Source organism: Aotus nancymaae, unplaced genomic scaffold (genome assembly GCF_030222135.1).
Source record: "Aotus nancymaae isolate 86718 unplaced genomic scaffold, 86718_ANA_hifiasm-v0.15.2.pri h1tg000053l, whole genome shotgun sequence".
NCBI classification, from domain to species: Eukaryota; Metazoa; Chordata; class Mammalia; order Primates; family Aotidae; genus Aotus; species Aotus nancymaae.
The window spans coordinates 12844991-12860519 of record NW_026988467.1 but is presented as its reverse complement, the minus strand read 5'-3'; the positions used below and the strand labels follow the sequence as shown (position 1 = coordinate 12860519).

Sequence of the window (15529 nt, the reverse complement as noted above, 5' to 3'; positions counted from 1 at the left end):
AGCCTAGCACATAGTAGAAACTCACTGGGCCATCAATCTATTTAACCCATTCTTTATTGTTGCACATTGAAGTTATGAGAGAGGAAAAACCAAACTGTTTTTCCTACTCACACTCAACACACTACTTTCCCTGACACTCAATGTTTAAGAGATGGAGTCTCACTATGTTGCCCAGGCTGGTCTCAAACTCCTGGGCTCAAGCAATCTTCCTGCCTCAGCCACCCAAGATTCCAGGCACGTGCCACTATGCCCAGCTCAACGCCTCACTTCTGACACCTGATGCTTTGGGGTTGGGGGTTCCCCATAAATCCTCCAGCAGACATTAACTGGGTATCAACTCAATTCTTACACTATCTACCCAGAGATAGCATCAGGTCCCGCAGGTTAAGGGTTCAGTCCCACAAAGGCTGCTTCCACTTTAGATGCCAGAAGTTCCAAGTTGTGTCCTGTACTTTTGACCAACTGGCTATAAATCAAAGGGTCCCATGAGTCCCTCCTTGGGTTCAATTAATTTTCTAGAGCTGCTCACAAAACTCAGGGTAACAATCCTTATGTTTACACATTAGGTATAAGGGCTATTACAAAGGAGATGATCAGCCAGAAGAAAGAGAGGCACATGGCAAGGTATATGGAAGTGGGGGAGCATCCCTGCCCTCTTAGGGCTTGTCACCCTCTGGGCATCTCCGTGTATTCAGCCACCTGGGAACTCTCAAACCCAGCAGTTCAAGGATTAAATATATACATATATATGTTCATTTTTTTTGCCCAGCAAATGTGAGGCTAGGACACCTGAGGCAAGGCTCCTTACTCAAATGCCTCTCCCATGGGGGAGGATGCCTGGCCCCTCTACTGTAGGCTTAGCTGAGGGGAGGTAGAGTAGGCTGGGCCCACCCCCTAGGAAACTGAGCCAGAGTTCAGGGATTTTTGTGAAGGCTTCATCACGTAGGCATGATCAATTATTAACTCAGTCTCCAGCTCCTCTCCTCTTTCTGGAAGATGAGGGTGAAAACTTTCAAACTTCTAATCATGGTTTGGCCTTTCTGGTGACCAGTTCCCATCCTGCAGGAAATTCCAAGGATCAGGAGCTCCATGTCAGGAATCAGAGTCAAGAGCAAATGTCAGAGCAAAAGATTCTCTTAGCCCACCCCTACTCATCAGGCAATCTCAAGGGTTTTAGGAGATCTGTGCCAGGAACTGGGAATGAACACCAAAATATACATAGATTTCTTATCACAAAGCACAATATCAAAAGTTGCTTTTGGCCTAATTCTTAACAGTATAACGAATGTTGACAGGCATCCTTGTACATCTTTGTACACACAGCTTTGTGCTCTTGTGTGCTTATTTTCTAATTAGTAAATTCCTAAAATGAAATGCTGAGTAAATGGAGGGATCCCAAACTTAATGCTTTAAACTTGCTGAGCAGACTACATGAAGCTATCTGCAGGCTACCGGACCGTGACTGCTGCAGTCTCTCAATGGCAGGAAAGGAGGAACCTTAGGCATTATACAGTCAATTTCCCTCATTTTACAGATACAGAGAGAGGATTCAGAGAGGTAAAGTGACTTATCCCAGGTTGCACAGCTGACGAAATTGCAGAACAAGAATCCAAAGTGGATTCTTGGCTCTTCTCTAGAGCCAAGTACAGTATACTATTGTATCACATTGCAGCCGTTAAAAATAACTGTGGAACAATCTCAATAAATGGAAGTGCACAGAGAATTATCTGAGCAGAAGAAAGAAAAAGAACATGGCAGGCACATACACTGGGAGATTTGGCCGTTTGTAAGACAGAAGAGACATCACCTAGGGAGGCCAAGTGGCTATAAGACAAAGGCCCAAGGGAGGGATTACCACTTCTTGAGTGCTTTGTATGTCAGGTATCACGCCTACAGCTTTATATACATCATACATTTCATACTCACAACCACTCTGCACGGTAAGTATTGCTATCTTTATGAATGAGGAAACTGAAGGTCAGATTCCTGGGTCCATATCCAACACTGATGCTTATGGGTAGTGTAATATTTAATTAGTTCCTTAACCTTCAATGCCTTAGCTTCCTCATCTGTAAAATAGGGATAATAATAGTCTCTCCTTCATTGAGTTGCTTTGGGGACAAAGATAATGCACAGAAAGCATTTACCACAATGCAAGGGAATGGAAATGTTCAACAAAAAGTATTATTATCATATATCCTTTGTTGTCGACTACAGTGATTGGCACATGAAAGCTGACAGAAAAAAGTTTCAAATGAAAAAATCTGATTCATGGGCAAGGTGTTAGAAAACACAAAATGAGGCCAGGCGAGGTGGCTCATGCCTGTAATCCCAGCACTTTGGGAGGCCAAGGTGGGTGGATCACGAGGTCAAGAGATCGAGACCATCTTGGTCAACATGGTGAAACCCCGTCTCTACTAAAAATACAAAAATTAGCGGGCCGGGCGCGGTGGCTCACGCATGTAATCCCAGCACTTTGGGAGGCCAAGGTGGGTGGATCACGAGGATAAGAGATCGAGACCATCTTGGTCAACATGGTGAAACCCCGTCTCTACTAAAAATACAAAAATTAGCTGGGCATGGTGGCGCACGCCTGTAGTCCCAGCTACTCAGGAGGCTGGGGCAGAAGAACTGCTTGAACCCAGGAGGCGGAGGTTGTGGTGAGCCGAGATCGAGCCATTGCACTCCAGCCTGGGTAACAAAAGCGAAACTGTCTCAAAAAAAAAAAAGAAAACACAAAATGAATGTCTTGTTATCTTTTCTCTACTCCTTCAGCACTACATTATTCCGTACTTGCAAATGTGAGGCCGGTGTTCTCTGTGTATATATTTTCTCTTTAACTAAATGGTGAGCTCAAGGTCAAGGGTGGTGCTAATTCTGGGCCCTCCTCCACAGTAGACTTCTCTATAAACATGGCATGCTTTTGCACACTAGTTTTAACCAGATTGTGTGACTGAAGACTCCTCAGCTGACTTCCAACGCTCTTCAAGGCTCAGCTCACAGTAAGTCAAAAAATTGGTGCTTAGGCGTCACAGAGTTGAATTAAGCAGACTAATATATTTAAGAAAGACTTTCAAAAAGGTTTATAAAACAAGTGTTTAAAAAAATTTGCTTTGGGGCTGGATGCAGTGGCTCATGCCTGTAATTCCAGCACTTTGGAAAGCCAAGGCAGGAGGATCACTTGAAGTCAGGAGTTCAAAACCAGCCTGGTCAACACCGCAAAACCCTGTCTCTACTAAAAGTACAAAAATTAGCTGGGTGTGATGGTGGGCGCCTGTAATCCCAGCTACTCGGGAGGTTGAGGCAGAAGAATCGCTTGAACCTGGGAGATGGAGGTTGCAATGAGCCAAGATGGCACTACTGCACTCCAGCCTGGGCAACAGAGAGAGACTCCATCTTAAAAAAAAAAAGTCATCTATGTAATAAATTAATAAATGAATAAAATTATCTTACCCAATTCTTCCAGTTCTTGAACAACTTCTTTCCACACAGGCTCGATATGAATACAGCTAAAGCACCAATCTGAGGTGATCTTAATGAGGTAGGGTTTCTTGAAGCTATCTGGAACCACTTCATTCACATAATGTGAAAAGTGCAATAAATACTTTTCATCAATTGAGTCCCGCCGTTCAGAATTAAAAGGGAAGTGAAAAAAGGATTCATCAAAATAAAAATTTTCATGGAAATGGCGGAAGCGATACTCTCGCTGCTGTTGCTGCTTCTGGTAGCCCTGGTTCTCTCCAGCGTCTCCATATTGATCATAATTTGATCTCTTTTCTTCATTTGAAAGAATCTATAAAGGATGAAAAAAAGAAATTTAAACAACAGGCAAAAAGGTTCACCCAAAAGACTTTTCTGTAAGCAGCCTGGAAGACATAGGAAGAAAATAAATGCAAAACTATGACACGATTATGAGAGGCCTAGGTTTGGAGGATCCCTTGAGGCCAGGAGTTCAAGACCAGCCTGGGCCACACAGCAAGATGTTGCTACAAAAAGAAAAAAAAATCGGCCAGGCATGGTGATGGGTGCCTATAGTTGTAGCTACTTGGGAGGGTGAGGTGGGTGGGAGATTGCTTAAGCCCAGGAGTTCAAGGCTGCAAGTGAGCTGTGATTACATCACTGTACTCCAGCCTGGGTGACAGAGACATACTGTCTCTTAAGAAAAAAGAAAAGAGATTATTACATAATTAGATATTGTTTTTCTTTTTAAGATAGGGTCTTGCTTTGTCACCCAGGTTGGAGTGAAGTGGTGTGATCACAGCTCTCTGCAGCCTCCACCTCCCACCTCAGCCTCCTGAGTAGCTGGGACCACCAGCACAAGCCACCACACCAGGCTAATTTTTGTATTTTTGTGGAGATGAAGTTTCGTCATGTTGCCTAGGCTGGTCTTGAATTCCCGAGCTTAAGCGATCCTCATGCCTCAGCCTCCCCAGGTGCTGGTATTACAGGGTGCCACTGCGTCCAGCCAATTAGATATTCTAAATGCAGTCATTCAAAAGAATGAGAAACTCTTCTTTCACTAGAGAAACATTAGAGAATATTCAAGACTGAAATTGTTCAGTTTAGATAGTTATGCTCATCTTGGCATTAAAGATTTCAAACTAGCACAACAGAAACACTTCAGCAAAACAAATAAAACATAATGTTGATCCCCAGGGCTCAATCACAAGCAAACTGACCTGGTCATACCTGATGAGCTGGACTAATTCGAACCAAGATAAGAAGAGCTATGAACACCAAAAAAGTAGCTATAGTCCAGTGCTTTGTATGTTAGTTGACTTTGTTTTACTTAGAAATAACTTTGAGGTCTAAAATCCAGGAATCTGTTTTAGGATGATGATGTGTCATTTCTATGAGCTAAGCACTGTGTGTTGAAGGGCATTCCCTACACAAATCAGGAAGCCACTGACTTCTCCTTTATGCATATTCCGGACCAACCTACTTAAGCTGCCATGTCGGAAAATTATTGAAAATCTTGTGTTTAAATGTATTTGTTACCTTGCGCCACTTTATTTTTTATTTTTTTTATTTTTTATTTTTATTTTTAAGAGATGGGGTCTCGCTATGTTGCCCAGGCTAGAGTGCAGTGGCTATTCACAGGTGGGATCCCACTACTGATCAGCACGGGAGTTCTGACCTGCTCCATTTCCGACCAGGGCCAGTTCACTCCTCCTTAGGCAACCTGGTGGTCCCCAGCTCCCAGGAGGTCACCATAATGATGCCGAACTTAGTACAGACACCCGATCGGCATAGCACACTACAGCCCAGAACTCCTGGACTCAAGTGATCCTTCAGCCTCAGCCTCCCGAGTAGCTGGGACTATAGGCATGTGCCACCGTGCCCAGCACCTTGTGTCACTTTAATAAATATAGGCAAATTGGTATGTAATTCTTTAATGTAAATTTCTAAGAAGGCAATAGAGACATATACAGACATATTCAGGGTAATTCTATAATTCTAGTTAAAGCCTTTAAAATAGGACAGTTTTTCCAAGAGCTGAAGTGTTCAGGCACTTGTTTTAATATATAGGATGTGGCCAAATATGTTATCTTTATTACAATCTAGAAACTGGGTCAAGGGCATGGGGAACATGACCTTTCTGAGAACTTTATGAAACTCATCACTTCCTAAGGCATATTTTATAAGAGCTAATGGATGCATCACAAAGTTGGACATGAAGGCCGGGTGCGGTGGCTCATACCTGTAATCCCAGCACTTTGGGAGGCTGAGACGGGCGGATCACCTGAAGTCAGGAGTTGGGAGACCAGTCTGGCCAACATGGTAAAACCCCGTCTCTACTAAAAATACAAAAATTAGCTGAGTGTGATGGCAGGTGCCTGTAACCCCAGCTACTTGGGAGGCTGAGGCAGGAGAATTGCTTGAACCTGGGAGGTGGAGCTTGCAGTGAGTGAGATGGTGTCACTGTACTCTAGCCTGGGTGACAGAGTGAGACTCCATCTCAAAAACAAAAATCAAAAAAACAAACAAAAATAAACCAACAAAGCTGGACACAATACCTCGTAAGCCTTACTGATTTGAATGAACTTGTCTTCTGCTCCAGGATCTTTGTTTTTGTCAGGATGCCTGAAACACAAATGGGCAGGTAGTGAGAACAGATTTAACTTTTTATGCATAGTCATTTAACATCCTGTCCACACAGTTCATTACAGAGGCAAATGGAGGGGTATTTTATTAGGAAAGTTTCTAAAGTGGTAGAGGCAATCAGTTGCTTTATACATGACTATAATCAATGAAACTCTGAAGTAGGTGATTTTTTCCCAAAACATTCCAGTGGGGCATGTTTTCAAAGCACCAGATAGTACCGCAGCATTTCACAGAGGAAAGGTGGGATATGGTACATGTATGTACACTGCTCCCAAACACTGCTAAAGCTGGCTCAAGGTTAAATCACTTATTCATAAGAACCCATGTCTTTTCCCAGGATGGCAACATTTCATCCCAATGCTAGAATGATATTGGGATGCTAGAATGCTATTGTTTCTTCTGATAACACAGATAGACATAAGAAACAGCTTTTAGGATAGACTGAATTTGTTTAGTAACAATTGGGTTTGAAACTGCATTCATGCCTGACTTTCAAATTAGAACATTTTTCATTATTATTGTGGTTATTTCATTCTGCCTACGATTGCCTTTTACCTGGATAAGAATTTCAAGGGCACATAATTTTTTTTTTTTTTTTTTTTGAGACTGGGTCTCACTCTGTTGCCCAGACTGGAGTGCAGTGGTACCATCTTGGCTCACTACAACCTCCACCTCCCAGGTTCAACTGATTCTCCTGCCTCAGCCTTCCAAGTAGCTGCAATTACAGGCCCGTGCCACTACCACCTGGCTACTTTTTGTATTTTTAGTAGAGATGGGGATTCATCATGTTGGCCGGGCTGGTCTGGAACACCTGACCTCAAATGATCCACCTGCCTCGACCTCCCAAAGTGCTGGGAATACAGGCTGAGTCACTGCACTCGGCCTCAAGGCCACATATTTAACATTTTTTGCCATGTTGTCCAGGCCGATCTCATATTCCTGGATTCGTGCCATCATCCTGCTTTGGCCTCCCAAAGTGCTGGGATTACAGGTGTGAGCTACCACTCCCCGCCAGCTTTGGAGATTTTAAAGTTCTGGAAAGTAAGGGCTAGGTTTACTTCCTTGAAAGCCCCTAAAATCGAAATCAGTGTTTTATACAGATTGATTTTTCAGTGTTCACTTTAAGAGACTTTGTATGATAGTATTCTTTACATAATCACTTCTAGCAACTTCTAGTAAATTTCCTCTGACAGAGGTTCTGCAAAGAAAAACAATTCACTGGGAAGCAAACGACTACTAAGGATACACCAAGTACATTGGAATAAAAAAAAATCTACAACTTGATGAATTTATTCTAGCAGGAATATGTTTAAATGAACTATACCACATATTCTGATTTCTTTACAAATAAGGAAACTCCAGATTACTGACTGTTGAGTTTAAAAATCATTCCTTCCTTAACCATTTAATCCTTGCTATAAGTATTAGCGGGGGAAAAAAATCTCAGCTAGGCATAATGAAAACAGCATGACTTAAGGAAACGAGATGGAGGCTCCAAAGCATTTCTGGATGACAAACAACAACAAAAAACAAAGCAAAAGTGTCTTCAATATTCAAACAGGCTGACAGCTGAGTGGATCAAAATTATGCAATCATCCGAATGCAGATTTGACATATAGAACTCTGTAGAAGAAGGGTAGGAAGAGGCTTTTTAGGAGAATGAACCAAAGAGAGAGTCTTGAGGGCAGCTGGGTTAGAAGACACAGATCCTGAAACAGGAGGCCAAGGCTGAAGAACAGGGAGGAAACCACAACACTTTCAGCTCATATGGAATACTTTCCTAATCGTGGAAGATACCACAAGGTTGAAAACATTAAAAAAAAAAAATCAGCCCTAGGAAAGTACTGGCCAGTGCTATTTTCAGTAAATATGAAATTATTTCATGAACTGCAATATAATTCCCAATCTTTAAAAGTCAAAGCAGAGGAAATATTGCACATGGTATCTACTGGCTCTCTAGTTACCTTTTTAAAGGAATAAAAACAAAGAGAAAGTAATACAGCAGGCCGGGCGCAGTGGCTCACGCCTGTAATCCCAGCATTTTGGGAGGTTGAGGTGAGCGGATCATGAGATCAGGAGTACGAGACCAGCTGGCCAACATGGTGAAACCCTGTCTCTACTAAAAATGCAAAAAATTAGCCGGGTATGGTGGTGGGTGCCTGTAATCCCAGCTACTGGGGAGGCTGAGACAGGAAAATTGCTTGAACCCGGGAGTCGGAGGTTGCAGTGAGTTGAGACCTCGCCACTGCACCCCAGTCTGGGTGACAGAGCAGGACTCCATCTCAAAAAAAAAAAAAAAAGAGAGAGAGAAGGTAATACAGCAAAGAATTAGACAAATTAATTTACTGTTCAGTTTACTACATAACCATATCACACCAATCTGCTATTCTTTGCAGGGGCGGGGGTGGGAAGGAGTTATTTCTTCTGCTAATGTGGATAACAAACAAAAATTACGTATGATAAAAATTACTGGGAGAGAAACATAGTTTTCCTAAGGGAAAAAGTAATGTCAAATGGTTTTACCAAGCAAAGGAAAATTCTTAAGCAGTCTAAGAAACACTTACTAAAATGTATTAAAGGAAGGCTCCAGATCCAGTTCAACAAGTAACCATTTCCCCTGCTATAGCTCATTCTGAAAAGTTAAACTGGGAAACGCTGCTAGTTTCAGTGTATATCAAGCCATCAGTAAACAAAAGTTTAACTATTCGAAGTGATACATTGTCATAGCCAACACAGCAGAAAATAATAGTACAGCAAAATTAAAACTGTAAAGTAAAATTTTAGACTTTTACTGGATGACATGCTCAATATATTTGTATGGTGATGAATTATTCCTAGAGTCAAATTAAAAAAGAGAATATGACTCATTTAATTAATATCATATACCTTTTTCAGTTCTGGAAGACAGAAAAGTCAATGCTATATATTTTAATAGGTCCCACATAAGCAAGCTATCATTTGTGTTCTTAAAATACTGTAAAAGGCTATACCCTGTCCAAAAGAATGTTGTTACCTTATGAATTAACTGCAGATTTATATATTTTGCTTTAAACATAAACAGGCAAGAGTCTGAAGTGATGCAGAATATAACCTTGGTATAAAGAGTCCCTGGAAAGAGGTCATGTATAATTAGAGATTGTTTTTTTAGCATCCAATTCTGGATTCCTCATGGAATACGGTCTAAAATATTTATTTAAAAATTATATTTTAAATGATCTTTACCTTTATTTCACGCAGTTTAATGCTAAAATACACCTGTTCACTGAAGCAGAACAGTGGCAGGCACAGTCACGCACGCAGCCCATCACACATCACCTGAATGTGGCAGTTTTGCTCCTGTATAACTTCCTACTCTCATTCAGCGCCTCCTCGGTCAACCATTGGCCCACTCACCCTTACTCATGCCTAGATGTGTAAATGATTAAAAAACAATAAAGCAATAAACTACTGATGCAGAGGGTCAAACTACAGAACCCAGAGGTACCACAGATTTACCAACTCTAGGCCTCCATCTTTTCATCTATAAAACAGAGACACTGGCCAGGTGCGATGGCTCATGCCTGTAATCCCAGCACTTTGGGAGGCTGAGGTGGACAGATCACTTGAGGTCAGGAGTTCAAGACCAATATGGCAAAATCCTGCCTAAAAATACAAAGTCCAGTAAAAATACAAAAATTAGCTGTGTGTGGTCGTGTATGCCTGTAATCCCAACTACCCAGGAGGCTGAATCAGGAGAATCACTTGAACCTGGGAGGCAGAGGTTACAGTGAGCCAAGATCGCGCCACTGTACTCCAGTCAGCCTGCGCAATAGAGGGAGGCTTCGTCTCAAAAAACCAAAAACAAAAAAGAGACAGACATTGATATCCTCCTTCATAGGCCAATTATAAGGTTTAAATGAGATAAAAAGCACAGAACCAGGAGGTTAGCATGTGGTAGGTGTGGTGGTACCTGTCCCAAACTTTCTTCCATTGCTTATGGTTGGTACACCCAGCTGAGAGTCACCTGTGTCCTCTCCATCCATTCCTCCTTCTGCTGCTCCCCCCTCCAGCTATATAATCCAACACTCCTGCTTCTTTGGCACAGCCAAGGCATTGGTGGAAGAAATTGATGACATTTGTCCAAAGTTTTAGATTTTTACTATCCTGCTAATTGCTATCCTGATAACTACAGGTAAAATTACAATTTTCTGTAAGATTTTTTTTTTCAGATGAGTTTCATTCTGTTGCCTGGGCTGGAGTGCAGTGATGCGATCATGGCTCACTGCAGCCTCGAACCTCTGGGCTTTTTTCCCCCCACAGAGATGGGGTCTCACTTTGTTGCCCAGGCTGGCCTCGAACTCCTGAGCTCAAACGATCCTTCCACCTTAGCCTCCCAAAATGCTGGGATTACAGGCATGAGCCACCATGCCAGGCCAATTTTTTAAAGTAATATATAGTCAGCTCTCTATATCTGTTGGTTCCACATTCATGGATGCAGCCAACCAAAACGGAACATTTTCTATTCTGAAATATTCAAACATATTTTAAAAAAATCGCATCTGTACTGAACACGTACATTTTTCTTGTCATTATTCCTTAAACAATAACAGAATAACAACTAATTGCATAGCATTTACATTGTGCATAGACTATATGCAAATACTATGCTATTTTATATAGGGACTTGAGGATCCCTGGACTTGGGTATCCCTGGAGGGTCCTGGAACCAAGACCTCATGGATATCAAAGGACAACTGTACTTGGTTTCTGAATTTTTTTTTTTTTGAAGGCAAAAGGCTCTTACTCTAAACTTTTTTTCAAAGTGTAGAAATTAATAATTTAGAGAATAGGATTGTATAGTGTTCCTGTTTAGCAATTATGCTCATAAAGTTACTTTACAAAGAACATATCATGGGAACGGTAGGATATCCAGAATTGATTACATATATATATATAGATATATTTTTTTTTAATTAAAGCTTCTTCTTACTTTAACATTAAATATGTTAACAGTATCTAAGGCAATTCTTTAAGCCAAAGTATTCCTAAAAGGGAGTTTCAGAGTAAACACAGGCTTTGGATCTTATTGCTAACAATTATAGTACATGAACATTAGCTCTCCTGAATAAAATATTTTAGACAGATTTTATAAATATATATTGAGCACAGAAACAGAGACAAATAAAAGCTAGTCATAATTTAGACTTCATTCCCCTGCTAAGACTGCTTAATTTACGTTAAATCTCTATTTCTTTGATTCACCTACCATTCCCGGGCGAGCTTCTTATAAGCCTTTTTAATATCAGCCTGATTGGCTGTTCGGCTGACCCCTAGGACTCTGTATGGGTCAAAATCCAACGCAGACAGAATTTGCAGGATCAGAACCAGAACTATCAAGAACTGCCAGGAAATGCTCAACTTTCTCACTTCCATTTCTCTTCCTTTCCAGAGCTGAAATGATTGAAGAGGCAATGAGTTCCAGTGGCAGAAACCTGGACAGTCTTGCTTTTTAGGTAAAGGTATAAGATATATAGATGAAAAACAAAAAAACAAAAGGTATTTTGCAGGAAAAGTGTCAAGCTGTTTAACTATATCTTTAAAAAAATCTCACTACTACTTTTGAATGTCACAAATAAGAATCATTACAGATGAAAAGATGAACAATAAGAATAGCAACTCTCCAGAATACTTGGACTCGAAAAGCTTCAGAAATGACTGAAAATGAATGAGATGCAGAAATAATAATACATGAATGTGGGAAAATCTAAATAGGATAATCAGGGTGACTACCTCTCAAATACATGATTTCATTTATTCTGATAAGAAGAGTTTAAACAAAGTAAATGATGTAAGAATACTTCACTGAGTACATGTTAAACTCATGAAACTATAAGATTTACCATGTACGAAACTACTAAATGAGATAGTTGTGCCATTCTTGGGCATTAAATAAGTACAAACGTGGAGGTGAAACACTCTCAAAAAACTGTATAGTTAAGGCACAGTATGCCTCAATTCTATCCTTTCTCACCATACCCATTCAAACAAGAAAATGAGAAGCTGCTCTTTAATCATTAGCAATATGGTCTTTTTTTTTTTTTTTTTTTTCTGAGATGGAGTTTCACTCTTGTTGCCCAGGCTGGAGTGCAATGGCGTGATCTCAGCTCACTGCAACCTCCACCCCCGGGTTCAAGCAATTCTCCTGCCTCAGCCTCCCAAGTAGCTGGGATTACAGGCATGCGCCACTATGCCTGGCTAACTTTTTGTATTTTTAGTAGAGACTGGGTTTCACCATGTTGGCCAGGCTGGTTTTGAACTCCTGACCTCAGGTGATCCACCTACCTCAGCCTCCCAAATTGCTGGGATTACAGGCGTGAGCCACTGTGCCCAGCCAATATGGTCATTCTTAATGGAAACCTCAGATGAGAAAAAGTGGCCAGAAAAAAATTAGTTTTCCATGTAATGAAGAATTAGTGGCAAAGACCAAATAACACGGTGGTCTTTAAAAGTTTCAAGCTCCATCTCTGGTGAGTACACTGACTGAATTCATTGTGAATTTTGGAAATCATCCTGGCTGGTTAATGAGCAGGGTAGTGCTGGAATTGTAGACATTAATACCCCACAATTATGATCGTTGTTATACCATACAATTTTTTTTTTCAAGGAACACATTTATCTTGATTTCTCATAAGTTAATACAGTTTTAAGGTTTGAGTGTCTAATGTGACACCTTAGTGAAGAGGGGCAAGGCTGTAACAGTGGTGGATTACGGTAAATCCAAGTATAATGACGCCTGGGAGTCCTCACAAAATGCATCTGTAAAAAAATCGCATCTGTACTGAACACGTACATTTTTCTTGTCAACGTTTAAAATTGCATACGTGCCGAATAACATCCTAAAACAAACTAGTTTCTTCTTTGTTAAGGCAACCTATTATGTCCTACAAAACACGTGAAGGCGATATAGCTACTGGTTAAGCATATGGGTTGAAGACTCGGATCTGTTCTCCACTAATTTATGAACTTGGGTAAATTATTTAAACTTATTAAGCATCAGCGTCCTTATTCATACAATGGGAACGAATACTATTACCTTGAAGGATCATCACGGGGTGAGGGGGAACTAAATGCATGTAAAGGGTTTACTGAGCCCCAGAGTCAACAGTTATAAATGGTGGTTACTGCTATTATTTCTACCATGCAGTACGATCGCTGCCTTATTTAACAGTGTCAGTTCCTTCCAGTTAGAGGGCCCAAGTGGCGGAGGTCTGTGAAGATTTTTCGCTGACAGGCGAGATAGACGGCGCCGACCTCGGGGCAGCAAACACCTGCCCAACAGGTAGGCTGCCAACCCTCTGGGCAGCATCTCCAGGACCAGGCAGAGGCTCCCAGAGACAAGCTCCAGGTCTAAGCCCCGCCTCGCGCTACTGCCGGAGGTCGCAACCCTGCAGGTGACAGCCCCCTCCCCCGCCGCCCTCCGAGAGCCCAGGGTCCGGCCCTGTTGGCTCCCGGCTTCCCCCGGGCCCAGCAGTGACTGGAAACGAGAAGGAACTGACGGGAAATCCCTGAGTCGGCCTGGCCCTGCCGCGTTCGCGGCTCCGCGCGTCACGCCAGGAAGGAGTTACCGGGAAAGGGCACGGGCCCAACCGGCTGCAGCGTCCGTGCTCCAGTTAGTTCGCCGGGCCGGGAGCTTCCCGTCCAAACCGGCTCTCGCCCGGGCCTGGGGAGGGGAAAGAGGCGGGGACGAGACCGAAGGGGAGTCACGTGACGCTTAAAGGTCCATCGCACCGAAGGCGAGGACTGAACAGGTCGAGGGCTTTTACTTGGCGAATCTATTTTGACCCTTGCCACTCGCCGTCTGCGCGTGGACCCGGTGCGGTTGCTACAGGAACGAGGCGCGCTCTATGGTTGCAGCCAAAGGGTTGATCGTGAACCAAAGAGGCCAAAACGTGCCTCCTAGCGAGGCGAAGTCGCTATGCATTATGGGATGCCAGAAGGACCTCCCCGATCCAGGAAGGCGTTTCCGCTCCTGCCGGGAGGTGGCCCTCGTCTAGCAACAGTTGCTAGGATGGGGACGCAATCTTTGGTCCCTGCTCTCTTTAACCCTATTCATAGAATCCTAGAGCGTCAGATTGGAAGGGACCTTAGGGATTCAATTTCAACTCTCCAGCTCCTCCATATATTGATAGGGAGACTGGGGTCCAGAGAGGGGCAGGGATTTGCCCAAGGCCTAGAATCCAGGATTCCTTTTATTTTTGTTTATCTTTTTTTGAGAGAATCGAGGACTCCTAATACCGTTTACCGGAACGTGAGGTCCACCCAAGGATGTTCCAGTCTCTGCCTTAAGCACGGGGAAAGGAGGTGGGGGTGGGGGGGAGGGAAGAGGCACAGGTGAGTGAGAGAAACTTTGAGCCAATGAGTTAGATCCCTTGGGGATATAAAGCACTTTCATATCTCCCTGCCCTGTTTTTATTTTTTTCTCTTTGCATTTATCACTATCTAACATACTATGTCTTTCATTTATTTCTACAGTCTCTTATTTATTTATACCTGATCCTCCCACTGGAAGGTAAACTCTAAAAGCAGAGATTTTGTTTTGTTTACCTCCATGTTCTCAGTGTTTGACTACAGGCTCAATAAATATTCGTAGAATAAATGAATAGATGGGGCTGAGGTTTTGCTGTTCAAGCGATTATATTCTAAGACTCTTGGGATTCTTTGAGTATGGCCTATAAAGTCAGATTCGGGTTTCAATCCTGTCTACCTCGGCCACTACTACTCATGTGACCTTAAACATCCATTTCCCTGAACCCTAGAGTCTACGTCTGTAAAAATGGCAGAGGGCGGGGGGCGGGAATACTTTCTTGGCAGGATTGTAGTTAGGGAGAAATGAGATAAGCTTGAAAAGTGGTTAGCACGATGCCTGGGATTTAGCAAATGCCCATTAAACAGAAACGATTATTTTTGAAATGTAAAAATGAACCGTTCAAAACGATGGGAGGTTAGAGGACTAGATTTCTGTCAGCTTTTTTTTTTTTCTGTGTGGGAGGTGTTAGGGTAGGAGGGAGGGAAGAGGGAATGGAAGACTGTGTAAAGTGGGCTTGGTTGGATCAGACACTCGAGTTTGGAACAGCCATCTGCGATCTGGGCACAGGGTCGAGGGGGGAGCTTATGGTTTTATTTGGGGTGGAGGAGGAGGCTAAGGGGAAGCCATGCCCAGGAGGAGGTTGAATGGGGCAGGACAGACCATGGCTCCACGAATGGTTTCCTTTTTGCTAGAAGTCTGAAGACTCCCTCCGAATCTCTGTAAAAGCGGGGCCGTGGTGAATTCTGGTGAGGGGCCCGCCGTGGACCGGGAACTGGTGCCACAATTGCAAAGAGGCACCTGCGCCCAGAGGGGGGCGGTGACGCGGGGGGGGGGGGGGGCTGGGCCCTGGGGGCGGGG

The 15529-nt window shown here is 42.8% G+C and overlaps 1 protein-coding gene and 1 non-coding gene across 3 annotated transcripts in view; both read right to left on the bottom strand.

The window, feature by feature from the left end:
* The window catches only part of DNAJC16 (DnaJ heat shock protein family (Hsp40) member C16), a 36598-nt gene extending 22709 nt beyond the window's left edge, over positions 1-13889 (bottom strand). The window contains exons 1-4 of one of the 2 annotated variants that reach the window (XM_064363331.1): positions 13710-13889; positions 11351-11535; positions 6018-6084; positions 3454-3793 (exon numbers count right to left, since the gene is read on the bottom strand). In XM_064363331.1, the coding sequence (XP_064219401.1) occupies positions 3454-3793; positions 6018-6084; positions 11351-11517 (574 nt within the window). In that variant the 5' untranslated portion in view covers positions 11518-11535; positions 13710-13889. Of the gene's footprint in view, positions 1-3453; positions 3794-6017; positions 6085-11350; positions 11536-13640; positions 13682-13709 lie in introns of those variants that run through there. The other variant, XM_064363332.1, reaches the window with a different exon arrangement.
* LOC135269567 (small Cajal body-specific RNA 21) lies at positions 771-910 on the bottom strand. The gene has a single exon (XR_010337824.1). It is a non-coding gene; the product is annotated as a small Cajal body-specific RNA 21 (non-coding RNA).
* Positions 13890-15529: the final 1640 nt, after the last annotated feature.